Source organism: Emiliania huxleyi (genome assembly GCF_000372725.1).
Source record: "Emiliania huxleyi CCMP1516 chromosome Unknown EMIHUscaffold_16, whole genome shotgun sequence".
Classification (NCBI taxonomy): domain Eukaryota; phylum Haptophyta; order Isochrysidales; family Noelaerhabdaceae; genus Emiliania; species Emiliania huxleyi.
Genome location: NW_005200982.1, coordinates 962827 through 975285, shown reverse-complemented (window position 1 = coordinate 975285; position 12459 = coordinate 962827). Strand labels below are relative to the sequence as shown.

General features: G+C 63.8%; 3 protein-coding genes across 3 annotated transcripts; 1 reads left to right on the top strand and 2 right to left on the bottom strand.

Annotated features, from left to right (window-relative positions):
* Positions 1 to 2573: 2573 nt before the first annotated feature.
* EMIHUDRAFT_449382 (hypothetical protein) lies at positions 2574 to 8421 on the bottom strand. The gene is made up of 17 exons (XM_005785625.1): positions 8207 to 8421; positions 7761 to 7987; positions 7611 to 7656; positions 7394 to 7440; positions 7095 to 7323; positions 6974 to 7017; positions 6708 to 6824; positions 4649 to 4888; positions 4243 to 4283; positions 4119 to 4171; positions 3749 to 3799; positions 3605 to 3672; positions 3451 to 3522; positions 3275 to 3325; positions 3114 to 3147; positions 3017 to 3041; positions 2574 to 2938 (listed from the first exon to the last, which is right to left on the bottom strand). Exons 1-17 carry the CDS (start codon positions 8343 to 8345, stop codon positions 2848 to 2850), a joined length of 1575 nt encoding a protein of 524 aa, XP_005785682.1. The 5' UTR covers positions 8346 to 8421; the 3' UTR covers positions 2574 to 2847.
* Positions 8422 to 8655: 234 nt separating this feature from the next.
* On the top strand, positions 8656 to 10589 carry EMIHUDRAFT_98945 (hypothetical protein; the record flags this gene model as incomplete). Its single annotated transcript, XM_005785624.1, has 4 exons — positions 8656 to 9333; positions 9479 to 9535; positions 9921 to 10157; positions 10320 to 10589. The coding sequence occupies 4 exons, from the start codon at positions 8656 to 8658 to the stop codon at positions 10587 to 10589; spliced, it is 1242 nt and encodes a 413-aa protein (XP_005785681.1).
* An 816-nt stretch (positions 10590 to 11405) lies between these two features.
* EMIHUDRAFT_98944 (hypothetical protein) lies at positions 11406 to 11984 on the bottom strand (the record flags this gene model as incomplete). Its single annotated transcript, XM_005785623.1, has 1 exon — positions 11406 to 11984. One exon carries the CDS (start codon positions 11982 to 11984, stop codon positions 11406 to 11408), a length of 579 nt encoding a protein of 192 aa, XP_005785680.1.
* Between the last annotated feature and the right edge of the window lie 475 nt (positions 11985 to 12459).

Sequence of the window (12459 nt, the reverse complement as noted above, 5' to 3'; positions counted from 1 at the left end):
ATCGCGCTCGGCCTCGGCGCCGGCGCCGTCGAGCCCGCCGCCCTTCTCGACGAGGACGACCACCTCGCCGTCCAGCTCCGCCGGGCGGGCTGGCACGGAGCGGTGGCGGATGACGATCGTGCCGAAGAGAGAGGCGTAGACGTCGCCCATGACCTGCGGAGGGGCGAGGAGAAGGGAGGCGTGGGGAGAAGCACGGGCATGTGTGCGGGCGAGAGAGTGGGGAGTAGAAGAGCGGCGGGCGCAGAGGGCGGCGGAGAGAAGGCGGCGCGGACCTTGAGGGCTTGATAGAAGAAATCGTCCTCTGCCGCCGTCCTTGGCTTTTGCGGGAGCGAAGAGAAGCTGCGGAGGGGGGGCGCACGGGGGGGGGCGGCAGAGTGTGAGAGAAGCGACACGTGATCGATAGGCGCAGAGGGAAGGCCTGTCCTCCCACGCAGCGCAGCCACTGGGCCCGGGGTGGGTCTGGGGCAGCGGCGCACTCCCAGAAGAGGGCGGTCACGTGCTCGCCGAGCGGGTCGCGCAGGAAGCGCCGCACGTTCGCCAGATACTCTCCAGTCACGTCGGGGTGGTCCGGCGAGGCCCAGCCGTAGGTCAGCCCGGCGACTTCGCGGCTCAGCGAGCGCAGCGCCGCAACAGCCTCCTCCGGCGTGAGGAAGATGCGGATGCGTCGCTCCTCCTCCATTCGCTCCAGCTCTTGCCGGCGGAGGAGTTTGGGCAGCACCGCCTCGGAGCCGTCGGCGCGCAGGAACTCGGTGCGGAGCAACTTGATGGCGCCCGAGCGGAGGGCGGCGACGAGCGCCTCGTCGAGGGCCGCCAGCAGCGGGATGCCCTTGTGGTCGGCGGCGGTGAGGGGGCTCATGGCGCAGTATGGCACCTGACCAATGCGCGGCACGCTTGCTCTGCCCTTATCCGCAGCATCGTTGCGACGTTGGCCGCCACAGTTGCCGACTCTTATCCCCCCCCCCCCCGGGGGGGGCCTGCTCTAGTCTCACACGTTCGCCCCTGTCGCCTGTCTGTGTTGTTGTGCTGTTGTTTGTCTCTTGGCACCTTGGAGTGCTGGGGGGGGCGACAGGGGGGACGTGGCCTGAGTGATGTGTACGCCCACTCAGGATGTGTGGCAGCCCGCTGGCTGTGTGTCTTGTGAGCTTGTTTGTGTCTGTGTGTCGCTCGTGCGTGTCGTCATCATCTGTCTTGCGTCCACCCATACCGCGTTGGTGTCCAGTCCGAGCCTGACTGTTCTTCACCTTACTACATACATGGGGGCACTTTGCTAACCCGTCTGTGAAGAGCGCCTGTCTAGACAGCGGTCTAGACAAAGCTACAAGTTCAAAACTTCAAGTTCTCAAGTTCTGTTAAGTTCTGCTGTCTAGACGCCCCCCCCCCCCCCCCCCCGCGAAGGGAAATTTCCAAGTAAGGGGGCCAACCCTATTTTGGTTGGTGGGTGGGTGGGTGGGGAGTGGCCTCCGCAGCCCCAGGGGTGCTGTGAGTGTCGTCCAGCCACGACTACGAGACTTGACTGTGAAGAGTGGAGCCATGTGCCACTGTCTGGACGTTGTCTGGACGCTTGTCTGGACACACTGTCTGGACAGGCTCAGGACTGTCTAGACATCTGCGGGAGCTCCACAAACCAGGTTACTCTTACCTTACACTTACCTTACCAAATATGAGTTATGACGAATAAGAAATGAGCGCTGCTTGATGAGCGCTGCTTGGCAGTCGTCCACGCTGTGGGGGTTGTGTGTGGGCCCTGTGTCTGGGAGGGAGCAGGGAGGCGCAGGGAGTGGGGTGCAGGTTGCTCACCCACGGCACCGGGCCGGTGCTTGCACTTTGAATGCCGTGGGGCTCCTGCCCGTGTCCCGGGCGTGGAGATGCGAGGGTCGCCCCCCCTTGTAGAGGGTAGACAGTGTCCTAATCTAAAATCTGGGAATTCAGGATATGAGGCATCGCTTCAGTGAGGCCAAAGTGAGTTTATGGATGTGTGAGAACGGTACGGGACACGAGGAAGCACGCGGACCGACTCGTCGGCGACTCTGCTGCACGGCGTTTCAGAATTTTTCTCAGCGTGCGCGAGACGTGGAAGAGTGCCACCGTCGGGTAGGACGGGTCGGCCCGGAGTATCAGAGTAGCCGTCGTGGTCGTGGCGAGCAGCGACGGCCACTCCGGCGCCGCGTCGGCAACATGGGAGCATGTCCACTGCCACTTCGCGGTCTCGCAGCGCTGTTGTCGCCCGAAACGCCGCATGTACCTCTGGCGAGCCAAAGATCGACTCGCATGTCGATTTCGACTTGACGGCAGCATGGAGGCATCACGTCTCCATGCTGCCGTCAAGTCGGAGCCAGTCTGCGGCGACCACAGCGCTTGCAGGAGCCTCCTCAGGAGGTACATGCGAGCTTTTCAGAGTCAAGCGATTGCGCGAAATCCCAGACTGGTGGATTTTGGGGCGCTGTCTACCCCCTACCCCTTGCCCACCCCACCACCACTTAAGTGTGTGCGATGGCAGACGTTTACCTTACCTTACCTTAGTCCTTACCCCTTAGAAATGAGCGCGCGACTCCGGCCGCTCTCCTTTTCTTTTTGCGGTGAATTCATACTAGATGAACATCCCTTCCTCACTGCGCCAATCCACCGAGGGCGCGCAACAATAGACGACGTACAAAACAGGGTCACGAGGGTGTCCCCGCGCATCACCGACCGATACCATAACATGCGCTGCCCGCTGCTCGTGCTGGTCGCTGTGCGGCTCTCGTCCCCTGCCACGCCCACCGCCACACCGCCGCCGCATGCCCGTCGGCGGCGGCGGATGCGGAGCGGGCGCCTCGCCCGCCTGCAAGGCCCCCCCTCTCGCCCCTCTCACCACCCCTTCCCTCCGAGGTACGCGTCCACCGACTTTGCGACGCCGCGACCCTCGTTGATCGCCCAGACGACGAGCGACTGGCCGCGCCTATTCATTCATTAACACCTTAGCAGACGGCTTAGACGACCTATTCATTATTAAGAGACGACAAGCGACTGGCCGCGCCGGCAGTCGCCCGCCGCGAAGACGCCTGAGGCAGAGCGGACGGCGTGAAGAGGCGCCGTTCACAGGGTTAGGCGGCAGCTGCCCGCCGAGCAAGCACCGGGGGCGGAGGTCTTGTAGTCGCTCGTGCTCGCCTTGAGGCGGTCCGTGCGTCAACTCGTTAGTGAATGAGTCGCAGGTGTCGGTTGTCTTTGACTTTGAGCGCGGGCGAATCAACTCATGGACTACTCGACTGTCGGCGTGGCTGGTTGAGAGGATCGCCTTTGCGTTGGAGCGCTGGTCGGTCTCGAGCCGCAACGCGCGCACGATCTCCTGCGAAGGGGAAGGGGAAGGGGGTGGGGGGGGGTACGGATACTTCGCGGGCGTGTGGCAGAATCGCGGACATGTCGTGGGCGTGTCGTGGCCGTGTCGTGGGCGTGCAATGGGCGCGTCTTCGCCTGCTCCGGGTGGCGGAACCCCATCGCGAGGATGACCAAGTCCGCGGGGTGCTCCCTCTCGCTCCCCTCCACCTGTTCACACTCCCTCAGAAGTGAGCCGATCCAGCCTCGTCATCGGTGCCCCCCGCCCGCCCACCCCCCTCCCCCCTCTCACCTCTGCGAACCGGCCGTCCGGCCCAACCTCAACTTGCACTGTCTTGACGGCGCGCACGCGGCCGGCGCCTGGTCACAACAGCTGCGGGCATGGGCAGGCGCTGTTCACAGCGGCGTGCCTCCGGCGCGCTGTGAATGGAGGCGCCGTCCGAGACGAACTCCTTGGAGAGGACGGAGTAGGTGCGCGGGTCGGCGCCTTGGGGCGAAGGTTCCGAGAAACTTCAGGGAAGGGTCCAGGAGAGAAGAGCAGCAGGTGCAAGTCAGGGCAGCAAGTGCGGCTGATAAGGCGCTGAAAGCGACGTGCGACTTCTCGTCGCCATTTCTCATCTCGGCTGCACCTCGGCTGCACACCTCGGCTGCACATCTCGGCTTTTTCTCGGCTGCACCTCGGCTGTCTCTCGGCTGCCCCTCGGCTGCCCCTCGGCTGTCTCTCGGCTGTCTCTCGGCTGTCTCTCGGCTGCACATCTCGGCTGTATCTCGGCTGTCTCTCGGCGGTATCTCGGCTAGGCGCGCGCCGAAGCGGTGCGACGCCTCCTCGTGGCCGTAGTCGACTCGCATGATCCGCGGCCTAAGCGACGAAGGTGTGAGTGGTGAGAAGCAGCTCCTCTGCCAAGCAGGCCGACGCGCAGGCTTCGAGGCCAGAGAGGCCACGGGTTGCCGGACGCCTCGCCGCGCTTGTCCTGGTTCAAAGGAGGGGGTGGCGGTGAGCGGCGGGTGGAGAAGTGTGGCCGACGGCGGGGAACTTTCCAGGAAGTGTCCAGGAAGTGTCTCAGGAAGTGTCCAGGAAGTGTCTCAGGAGGTGTCTAGGAGGTGTCTAGAAAGAGTCTAGGAGGTGTCTAGGAGGTGTCTAGAAAGAGTCTAGGAGGTGTCTAGGAGGTGTCTAAGAGGTGTCTAGGAGGTGTCGAGGCAGTGTCGAGGACGTGTCTAGGAGGTGTCGAGGAGGTGTCTGGAAGAGGCGAGCCTGCTCGTCGGGGGGGGGGGTAGTGTCTAGGAGGTGTCTAGGAGGTGTCTAGGAGGTGTCTAGGAGGTGTCTAGGAGGTGTCACCTGCTCGTCGGGCGGGGCGGGGAAGAGCTCGAAGTTGATGAGGCTCTTGCAGCCGTGCCGCAGCGACGTGCCTGGCAGGGGTGTGCAGGACGTGTCTCGGAGGTGTCCAGGGAGGCGCTTGCAGCCGTGCCGCAGCGACGCGCCGATGCAGTCCGTGCCGGTGTCTCCGCCGCCGATGACGACGACGTGCTTGCCTTTTGCAGAGATGAAGCCGCCGCCGTACTTGGAGGTGAGCCCGACCTGGAGGGGGACGGGCGTGATTAATTAATTAGCAAGATGATTACTTCATTGATTAATTAGGTGAGCCCGACCTGGAGGGGGACTGGCGTGATTAATTAAGTAATTAGCAAGGGTGATTACTTAGTTGATTAATAGGGCTAGCCCGACCTGAAGTGGGACTTGCGTGAGTGAAGGCCGAGTAGCTGAGTAATCACTTCGAGGCGCCGTCCCAACCTCCCGTTCATCAGATCACCAGGACATCAGCTTCATCAGCCCGTCCATTAGTCATTAACTAATGGGTGTGAGCTAGCTCTCGCCTCTGGGGTGACGTCCGTGGTCAGCAGCGCCGGCGGGTTGGCGAAGAGCGCCTGGTAATTAATAGTTGAGTAATTAAGTACCGTTAGTTAATTAACAGCAGCGCCGGCGGGTTGGCGAAGAGCGCCTGTTAATTAATAGTTGAGTAATAAATTACAGTTAAAACAGCAGCGCCGGAAGGTTGGCGAAGAGCGCCTTCTGGTTGCGCGTGAGGAACTCCATCGCGTACACGATCCTAAGTCGTTCATTCGGCGAGATTGATGAGCTCACTAGGCGTGAGGAGGAGCTCCATCGCGTAGACGATCCTAAGTCGTTCATTCGGCGAGATTGATGAATTCACTAGGCGTGAGGAGGAGCTCCATCGCGTAGACGATCCTAAGTCGTTCATTCGGCGAGATTGATGAATTCACTAGGCGTGAGGAGGAGCTCCATCGCGTAGACGATCCTAAGTCGTTCATTCGGCGAGATTGATGAATTCACTAGGCGTGAGGAGGAGCTCCATCGCGTACACGATCCTAAGTCGTTCATTCGGCGAGATTGATGAATTCACTAGGCGTGAGGAGGAGCTCCATCGCGTAGACGATCCTAAGTCGTTCATTCGGCGAGATTGATGAATTCACTAGGCGTGAGGAGGAACTCCATCGCGTACACGATCCTAAGTCGTTCATTCGGCGAGATTGATGAACTCACTAGGCGTGAGGAGGAGCTCCATCGCGTAGACGATCCTAAGTCGTTCATTCGGCGAGATTGATGAATTCACTAGGCGTGAGGAGGAGCTCCATCGCGTAGACGATCCTAAGTCGTTCATTCGGCGAGATTGATGAATTCACTAGGCGTGAGGAGGAGCTCCATCGCGTAGACGATCCTAAGTCGTTCATTCGGCGAGATTGATGAATTCACTAGGCGTGAGGAGGAGCTCCATCGCGTACACGATCCTAAGTCGTTCATTCGGCGAGATTGATGAACTCACTAGGCGTGAGGAGGAGCTCTCCATCGCGTAGACGATCCTAAGTCGTTCATTCGGCGAGATTGATGAACTCACTAGGCGTGAGGAGGAGCTCCATCGCGTAGACGATCCTAAGTCGTTCATTCGGCGAGATTGATGAATTCACTAGGCGTGAGGAGGAGCTCCATCGCGTACACGATCCTAAGTCGTTCATTCGGCGAGATTGATGAACTCACTAGGCGTGAGGAGGAGCTCTCCATCGCGTAGACGATCCTAAGTCGTTCATTCGGCGAGATTGATGAACTCACTAGGCGTGAGGAGGAGCTCCATCGCGTAGACGATCCCGTCGAGGTCGCGGCCCGGGATGGGGAGGTTGTTTGGCACCTGCGGGGGGGGGGGGGGGGGAGGCAGTGGCGTGAGTCGTGATTTCATGAGCGCCAGAAGGCGTCTAGGAGGTGTCTAGGAGGTGTCTAGGAGGTGTCTATGAGGTGTCTATGAGGTGTCTAGGAGGTGTCTAGGAGGTGTCTGGTGTCTAGGAGGTGTCTAGGAGGTGTCTAGGAGGTGTCTACGAAAATGCACCGTCGACCCGATGGCGAGGACGGTGGCGTCGAACCCCTCCACGGTCTCGCTGATGGCGGCGGCGTCGACCTCTGCGCCGGTGACGAAGGAGATCCCCTCCGCCTCCATCAGGTCCACCTAATCGATTAATTAATAATTGATCAACTCTTTTAAGTGACGAAGGAGATCCCCTCCGCCTCCATCAGGTCCACCTAATCGATTAATTAGTTTAACTCAATCTACTGATGAGCGACGAGAGGGTATCCCTCCGCCTCCGTCGGGCCCACCCTGCGCTGCACAGTCTCCTTGTCGAGCTTCATGTTTGGGATGCCTGCAAGGGGCAGGGGTCCAGGGAGGGTCCAGGATTTGTCTCGGAAAGGTCTCATCCGAGCCTCATGTTTGGGACGCCGTAGGTGAGGAGCCCCCCCGCCCGCTCCGCCCGCTCAAACACGGTCACCGCGTGGCCGTACTTCTTGTTGAGCTCGTCCGCCGCGGCGAGCCCGGCAGGGCCCGACCCAACCACGGCGACCTTCTTGCCCGAGCGGCGCGCGGGCGGCGCCGCAACCACCCACCCCTCGGACCACGCCCGCTCGATGATGGAGTACTCCATCGACTTGATCGTGACGCTCTCGTCGACCTGTTCACAGGTGCTGCTGTGAAGAGACGCCGTTCACACCTCCCGGCGACTTGATCGTGCTCTCGTCGACCAAGCCGGCGACGCAGGCCCCCTCGCAGGGCGCCGGGCAGACGCGGCCTGTGGACAGAGCGGCAGGCGTGGAGAGGGCGGCGATGTGGTAGTGTCTAGGGAGTGTCTAGGGAAGTGTCTAGGGAGTGTCTAGGGAGTGTCTAGGGAGTGTCTAGGGAGTGTCTAGGGAGTGTCTAGGGAGTGTCTAGGGAGTGACTAGGAAGTGTCTAGGAAGCGGCCTGTGAACTCGGGGAAGTTGTTGGTCGAGGCGAGGTTGGAGTAGGCCTGGGCGGGAGAATTACATACAATTAACAATTAATTAGGCGAGGTTGGAGTAGGCCTGGGCGGGGGCGGGGAGGCGTCTGGGAAGTGTCCAGGTTGGAGTAGGCCTGCCGCCACTCGCCGTCGAAGACCTGCTGGTTGAACTCGGGGATGACGTTGCTGATCGGGCAGCCCGTGTGCGTGTGGCAGAAGGGCGTGCCGCAGTCCATGCACCGCGCAGACTGGCGCGTGAGCTCGGCCTGGTCTGCGGGCCCGTTGATCTCTGCGTAGTCGGCGAGCCTGTCGGCTGCGGGCCGGTATGGCGCAGGAGCCTTGCGCTCGATCTCGATGAAGCCTGCCGCGTCGGCGCGGTTGGAGGGACTCGGCGGGCCGGTGCGGGCCGGCGCTTGGAGCGAGGGGAAGGGGGCGGGGGGGCAGAGGCTGGGCAGAGGCGGGGGCGGTGGGCGGGTGGAGGGAGGCGGGCGCGATGGTGGCCGAACACACGACTGGCGGCTCGGCCGTGCCCGTTCGCCGTCCCATCCAAGCGTTGGGAGAGGGGCGGGGCGACGCGCTCCTCTCAGCTTGTTCAGCGGGGCGACCGAGCCGTCTCGCCGCTGGACGGTGGAGTGGCGCAGCAGCGTGCGGCGCGCGGGCGAGCGGCCGTCCAGCAGCAGTCTCCTGCCCATGGGCGACGCGCGCAGGGCGGCAGGCATGTTTGCGAGCGAGGACCGCGCGACGAGTTCTTGGGGCTGCTGGGCCGTGCGACGAGGCGCTTTAGTTGATGATCGGCAGCAGCCAGCAGCGTTCACAGTGCGAAACCAGTGTTGCAACCTGGCAGTTGCCACCGTCAACTCTAGACCCCGTCAACTCTAGAGTGTCAACCACGACTCCCGACACGGGAACGAGCAACGCTACCGAATCTCTGAGGCGATCTCTGCTGAAAGAATTCGCGGAGAAAATAGCGAGCGAGCAGGTTTTTATCTCGGCGCGAGGCTGGGGGCATAAAACAAAAACAACAGGCGCATGCTGCTCCTCTCTCTCCACGCGTTAGCCTGGACGCCGGCGCTGCCCGGACTGCCCGCCTCCCGCCCGCCGCTCCGCCGCTCCGCCACCCTTCGCCCGGCGCTGCGGCTCGACGAGAGAGAGCTCGAGGCGTTGCAGCGGCAGGCGGCAGAGCTGGAGGCGGAGGCACGGCGGCTCGAGGCGGCGGCCGACGCGATGGAGCAGCGAGGTCCTGGCGACGCCGACGAGCAGCCGCCATCAAAGCCGCCAGAGCCGGACCTCGGCCTGATCAGGTACCTCCTGGCTGCGGCGGCCGCCGCCCTCGCTGCCGCCGCGGCCGGCCTGACGTCGCAGGCCCTGCTGTCGACGTTCGCCGCGCCGCCGCCGCCGCCGCAGGCCGAGCGTGCCGTCGCGGCCCCAGCGATGGCGGCGGCGGGAGGCGGCGAGGCGGCGGCCAAGGCTGCGAGGCCGACGCCGCCGGCAAAGGCCACCGTGCAGACGGCGATAGCCGACTCGGACTTTGCTGCTGGGAGGGCGGCGGCGGCGGGCGCGGCGGAGGCGAGGGCGGTTGCCGCGGAGAAGAGCGCAGCGGTAGCCCTGGTCGAAGCCGAGGCGGCGGCGGGGAGGGCGGCGGACGAGGCCGCTGCGAGGGCGGCGGCGGTGGAGAGCGCTGCTGCGAGGGCGAGGGCGGCGGAGCAGGTGTGTGTGCAACACCGCACGCCGGCACCGCTAGCCCAGCCCAGCTCAGCTCAGCTCAGCTCAGCTCAGCTCTCAGCTCAGCACAGCACAGCAGGCACCCTCACCCACACCCTAACAGGCCCAGCCGTCGGCGGCTGCTGTATAGGCGGACGCGGCGGCAGAAGAGCGCGCGGCCGCCGCGTTTGGCCCGGAGCTGCCAAAGGTGTCGACGAGATACAGCCGAGATCTAGCCGAGGTAGTGGCGAGATCGAAGCGAGATTAGCGAGATGTAGCCGCCGCCGTGTGTGGCCCCGATCTGCCAATGCGGGTTCGCTCGTCGCCCGGCGTTGAGAGTGTGAACGGCGTCTCTTCACGGCGCGCTGCTGTGAACAGGAGCTGCGCCCGCTGGCAAAGCTGGGCAAGGAGGAGGCGCGGCACTCCCGAGACACTTCCGAGACCCCTCCACTCGCCCCGCTGCCTCGCCCCGCTTCGTGCACACCTCGCCACAGCCTCACTCCGGCCAGACGCTCTCTGCTGCTCGGCTCGCCGCCGGTCTCGCCAGTCTCGCTGCCGGCCGCTGCTGACCGCCGCCCCTCTGACTGCTGCAGGGGCTGGTCGCCGGCGTGTCTGCGCTGGAGAGAGAGGCGGACGCGGCGGCGAGGGCGGCGGCGGACACGGCGGCGGCGCTGGCGGCGGCCAAGGGCGGCGCGGCGGCGGCGAGGGCGGCGGAGGCGAAGGCGGCGGCGCGAGTGGTTGCGGCGCGCAAGGCGGCGGCGGCGGCGGCGGCGGGGGCGAAGCGGGCGGCGGCGGAGGCGAGGAGAGCGGAGGCCAAGGCGGCGTCGGCGGTGGCCGGGGAGGAGGCGGCGGAGGCGGCGGCGGCGGCGTCCGAGGCTAGTGTTGCCGTAGCATACATCTAGGCAGATGGTCGTTTTGCGCGGCTGTTTCAGCAACTTGCCGCAATTCGAGACTGGGTCCACACGCTTCAGCGCACGATCTGCACACTCTAGGCCAGCCTCGCCCGCGCCAGAGCGGTGGCGAAGGCGGCGGCCGCGAGGGCGGCAAAGGAGCGCGCGGCGGCGGCGAGGGCGGAGGTGGAGAGGGCAGCGGCGGACGTGGCGGCAGAGAGGGTGGCGACCGAGGTGGAGGTGGGCGCGGCGGCGGCGGCGGAGAGGGCGGCGGCGAGCAGGGCGGCGGCGGCGGCGGTTGAGCTGAGGGAGGAGGCGGCGGTTGCGGACCTGCTGAGGAGCGTCGTAGGGGAGGCGGCCGCGCCAGACTAGGCTGTCGCATGTTTTTCATGTTTTTTGAAATCGCATTTTGCATTTTGCAGATTGCATTGCCTCGAGCCTTCTCAGATGGCACTAGAGTAACACATAAGAGGTGAGACGGTGGGATTTAAAGCCAAAATGCAAAAAGCTAAAAGGAGAGATTTAATTAAAGGAGAAAGCTCCTCCGTTCTATCTATGACGTCCCTCCGTTTATCTGACTTGCACATAACTTAAACGTATGCATAGACTAAGCTAGCCAGCCCTCCGCATTTCGCCCCTATCCCCAGGGGCAACATTAGCGTTGGAATAACGTTCGTCGAACGCCAGCAGCAGGCCAGTGCAGTAACATGCTGTCGAGAGCGCCGCGACGCTGAGTGAGGGTTGCGGCTAGGGCACGGTCGCAACGGCAGCGGAGATTCCGTTGGATGCGACCCTGGACGAGCCGCCGACGGCGGCGGTGGCGATGGCCGCATTGCCCATCATTTGCTGGCCAACCGTTCCACCGCCGCCACTTCCGTCGTAGCCGCACTTGGGGCAAGCATTCGACGACGGCGCATGCGCGGGCGCGGGTGCCTCACCTCCGTCGCCCCCTCCCTTCTTGCCTCCTCTGCTGCCTCATAATCCTCATCTGCGTCCGAGGTCCATTCAAGTCGCCTCCTCACGGTTTACCAGCTGCGTTGCCGCCGCAGCACAACATTGGCGATGCGGAGGTCGACGCCCTGCCCGCTGCTGTAGAAGCCGCGGCAGGGGAAACTTCGGGGGGGGATAATGCGGCGGCGCAGGCATTTTCATTGAGTGGTGCGGCGACGGATGGAGGCAGAGACGAAGCTAGTCGATCGCCAGGCAGAGCACGCCGTTGCGCTGCAGCACCCACCCGAACAGGAAGGCCCACATGCGGTAACCGATCATCCACGCGCCGCCGCACACAAAGAGAACCGTCGGAAAGCCGTCCGGAGGCGGCGGGTGCGCCGCGATGTCCGGCGAATAGACGTCGAGCTTGTGGCGGGAGGAGGGGCCGTACCGCACGCCGCGGCTGACGCCGGCGCCGTAGAGGTAGTGCGCCGTCGCCGGGATCCAGCCGGGGATGAGCAGGGCGACAAAGAGAAGGAGCCTCACCACTCGGATCAGCACTTCATAGAAGACGCTCCGCTTTGCCCACAGCAAGAGGACAAAGGCGACTCCGGTGGAGAGCGCCGCGTCGAGCGCCTCGCCCAGACGCTCCAGCGCGTGCACGCCACGCCGGTCGGCGGTCGCGAGGGACGCCCCGGGCCGAGGCGAAGCCATCGATTGCGAGCCGCACGAGGACCGTCGCGAGTCGGCGGAGCGGAGATAAATCTCGTCGAGCTTGGGTCTACAGAGCGGCGACGGCGACTTCAGCGACGGCGACATACGACTGGAGTCGGCCATGTGTGCGGCGAAAAAAGAATTTACAAGTTATTCACGCGACAGACACGGCACGGGCGACGGCTTCCTCAGAAGCCGTCGTCCTCACCGTAGCCGTCGTCGGACCCCCAATCAGGGGGATAGTCGAATCCGCGAGCACCGTGGTGCTCGCCGAAAAGACCTCCCCCTCCCACTCCCCCTCATCCCAACCGCGCGCCTACCCCGCCGATGGCCGGTGGGGCGGGAAACCCCGCCCCACCCCCCATTGCGCAGCAGGGGTTCGAGGTCCTCGCTGAGCAGCAGAAGCCGCCCAGCCCGGACCTCGTCCCTCCACCCCTCGAAAAAAGAATTCAACAAAAAGAACTCTCCCGCGCAGCACACAGGTTCGACACAGGTACCAAAAGAGGCACAGCCTGCGACGGACCTTTAGAAGGCGCCGTCGTCCTCATGGAGGTGGGCACGATCGGGGGGACAGTCGAATCCGCGAGCACTGTAGTGC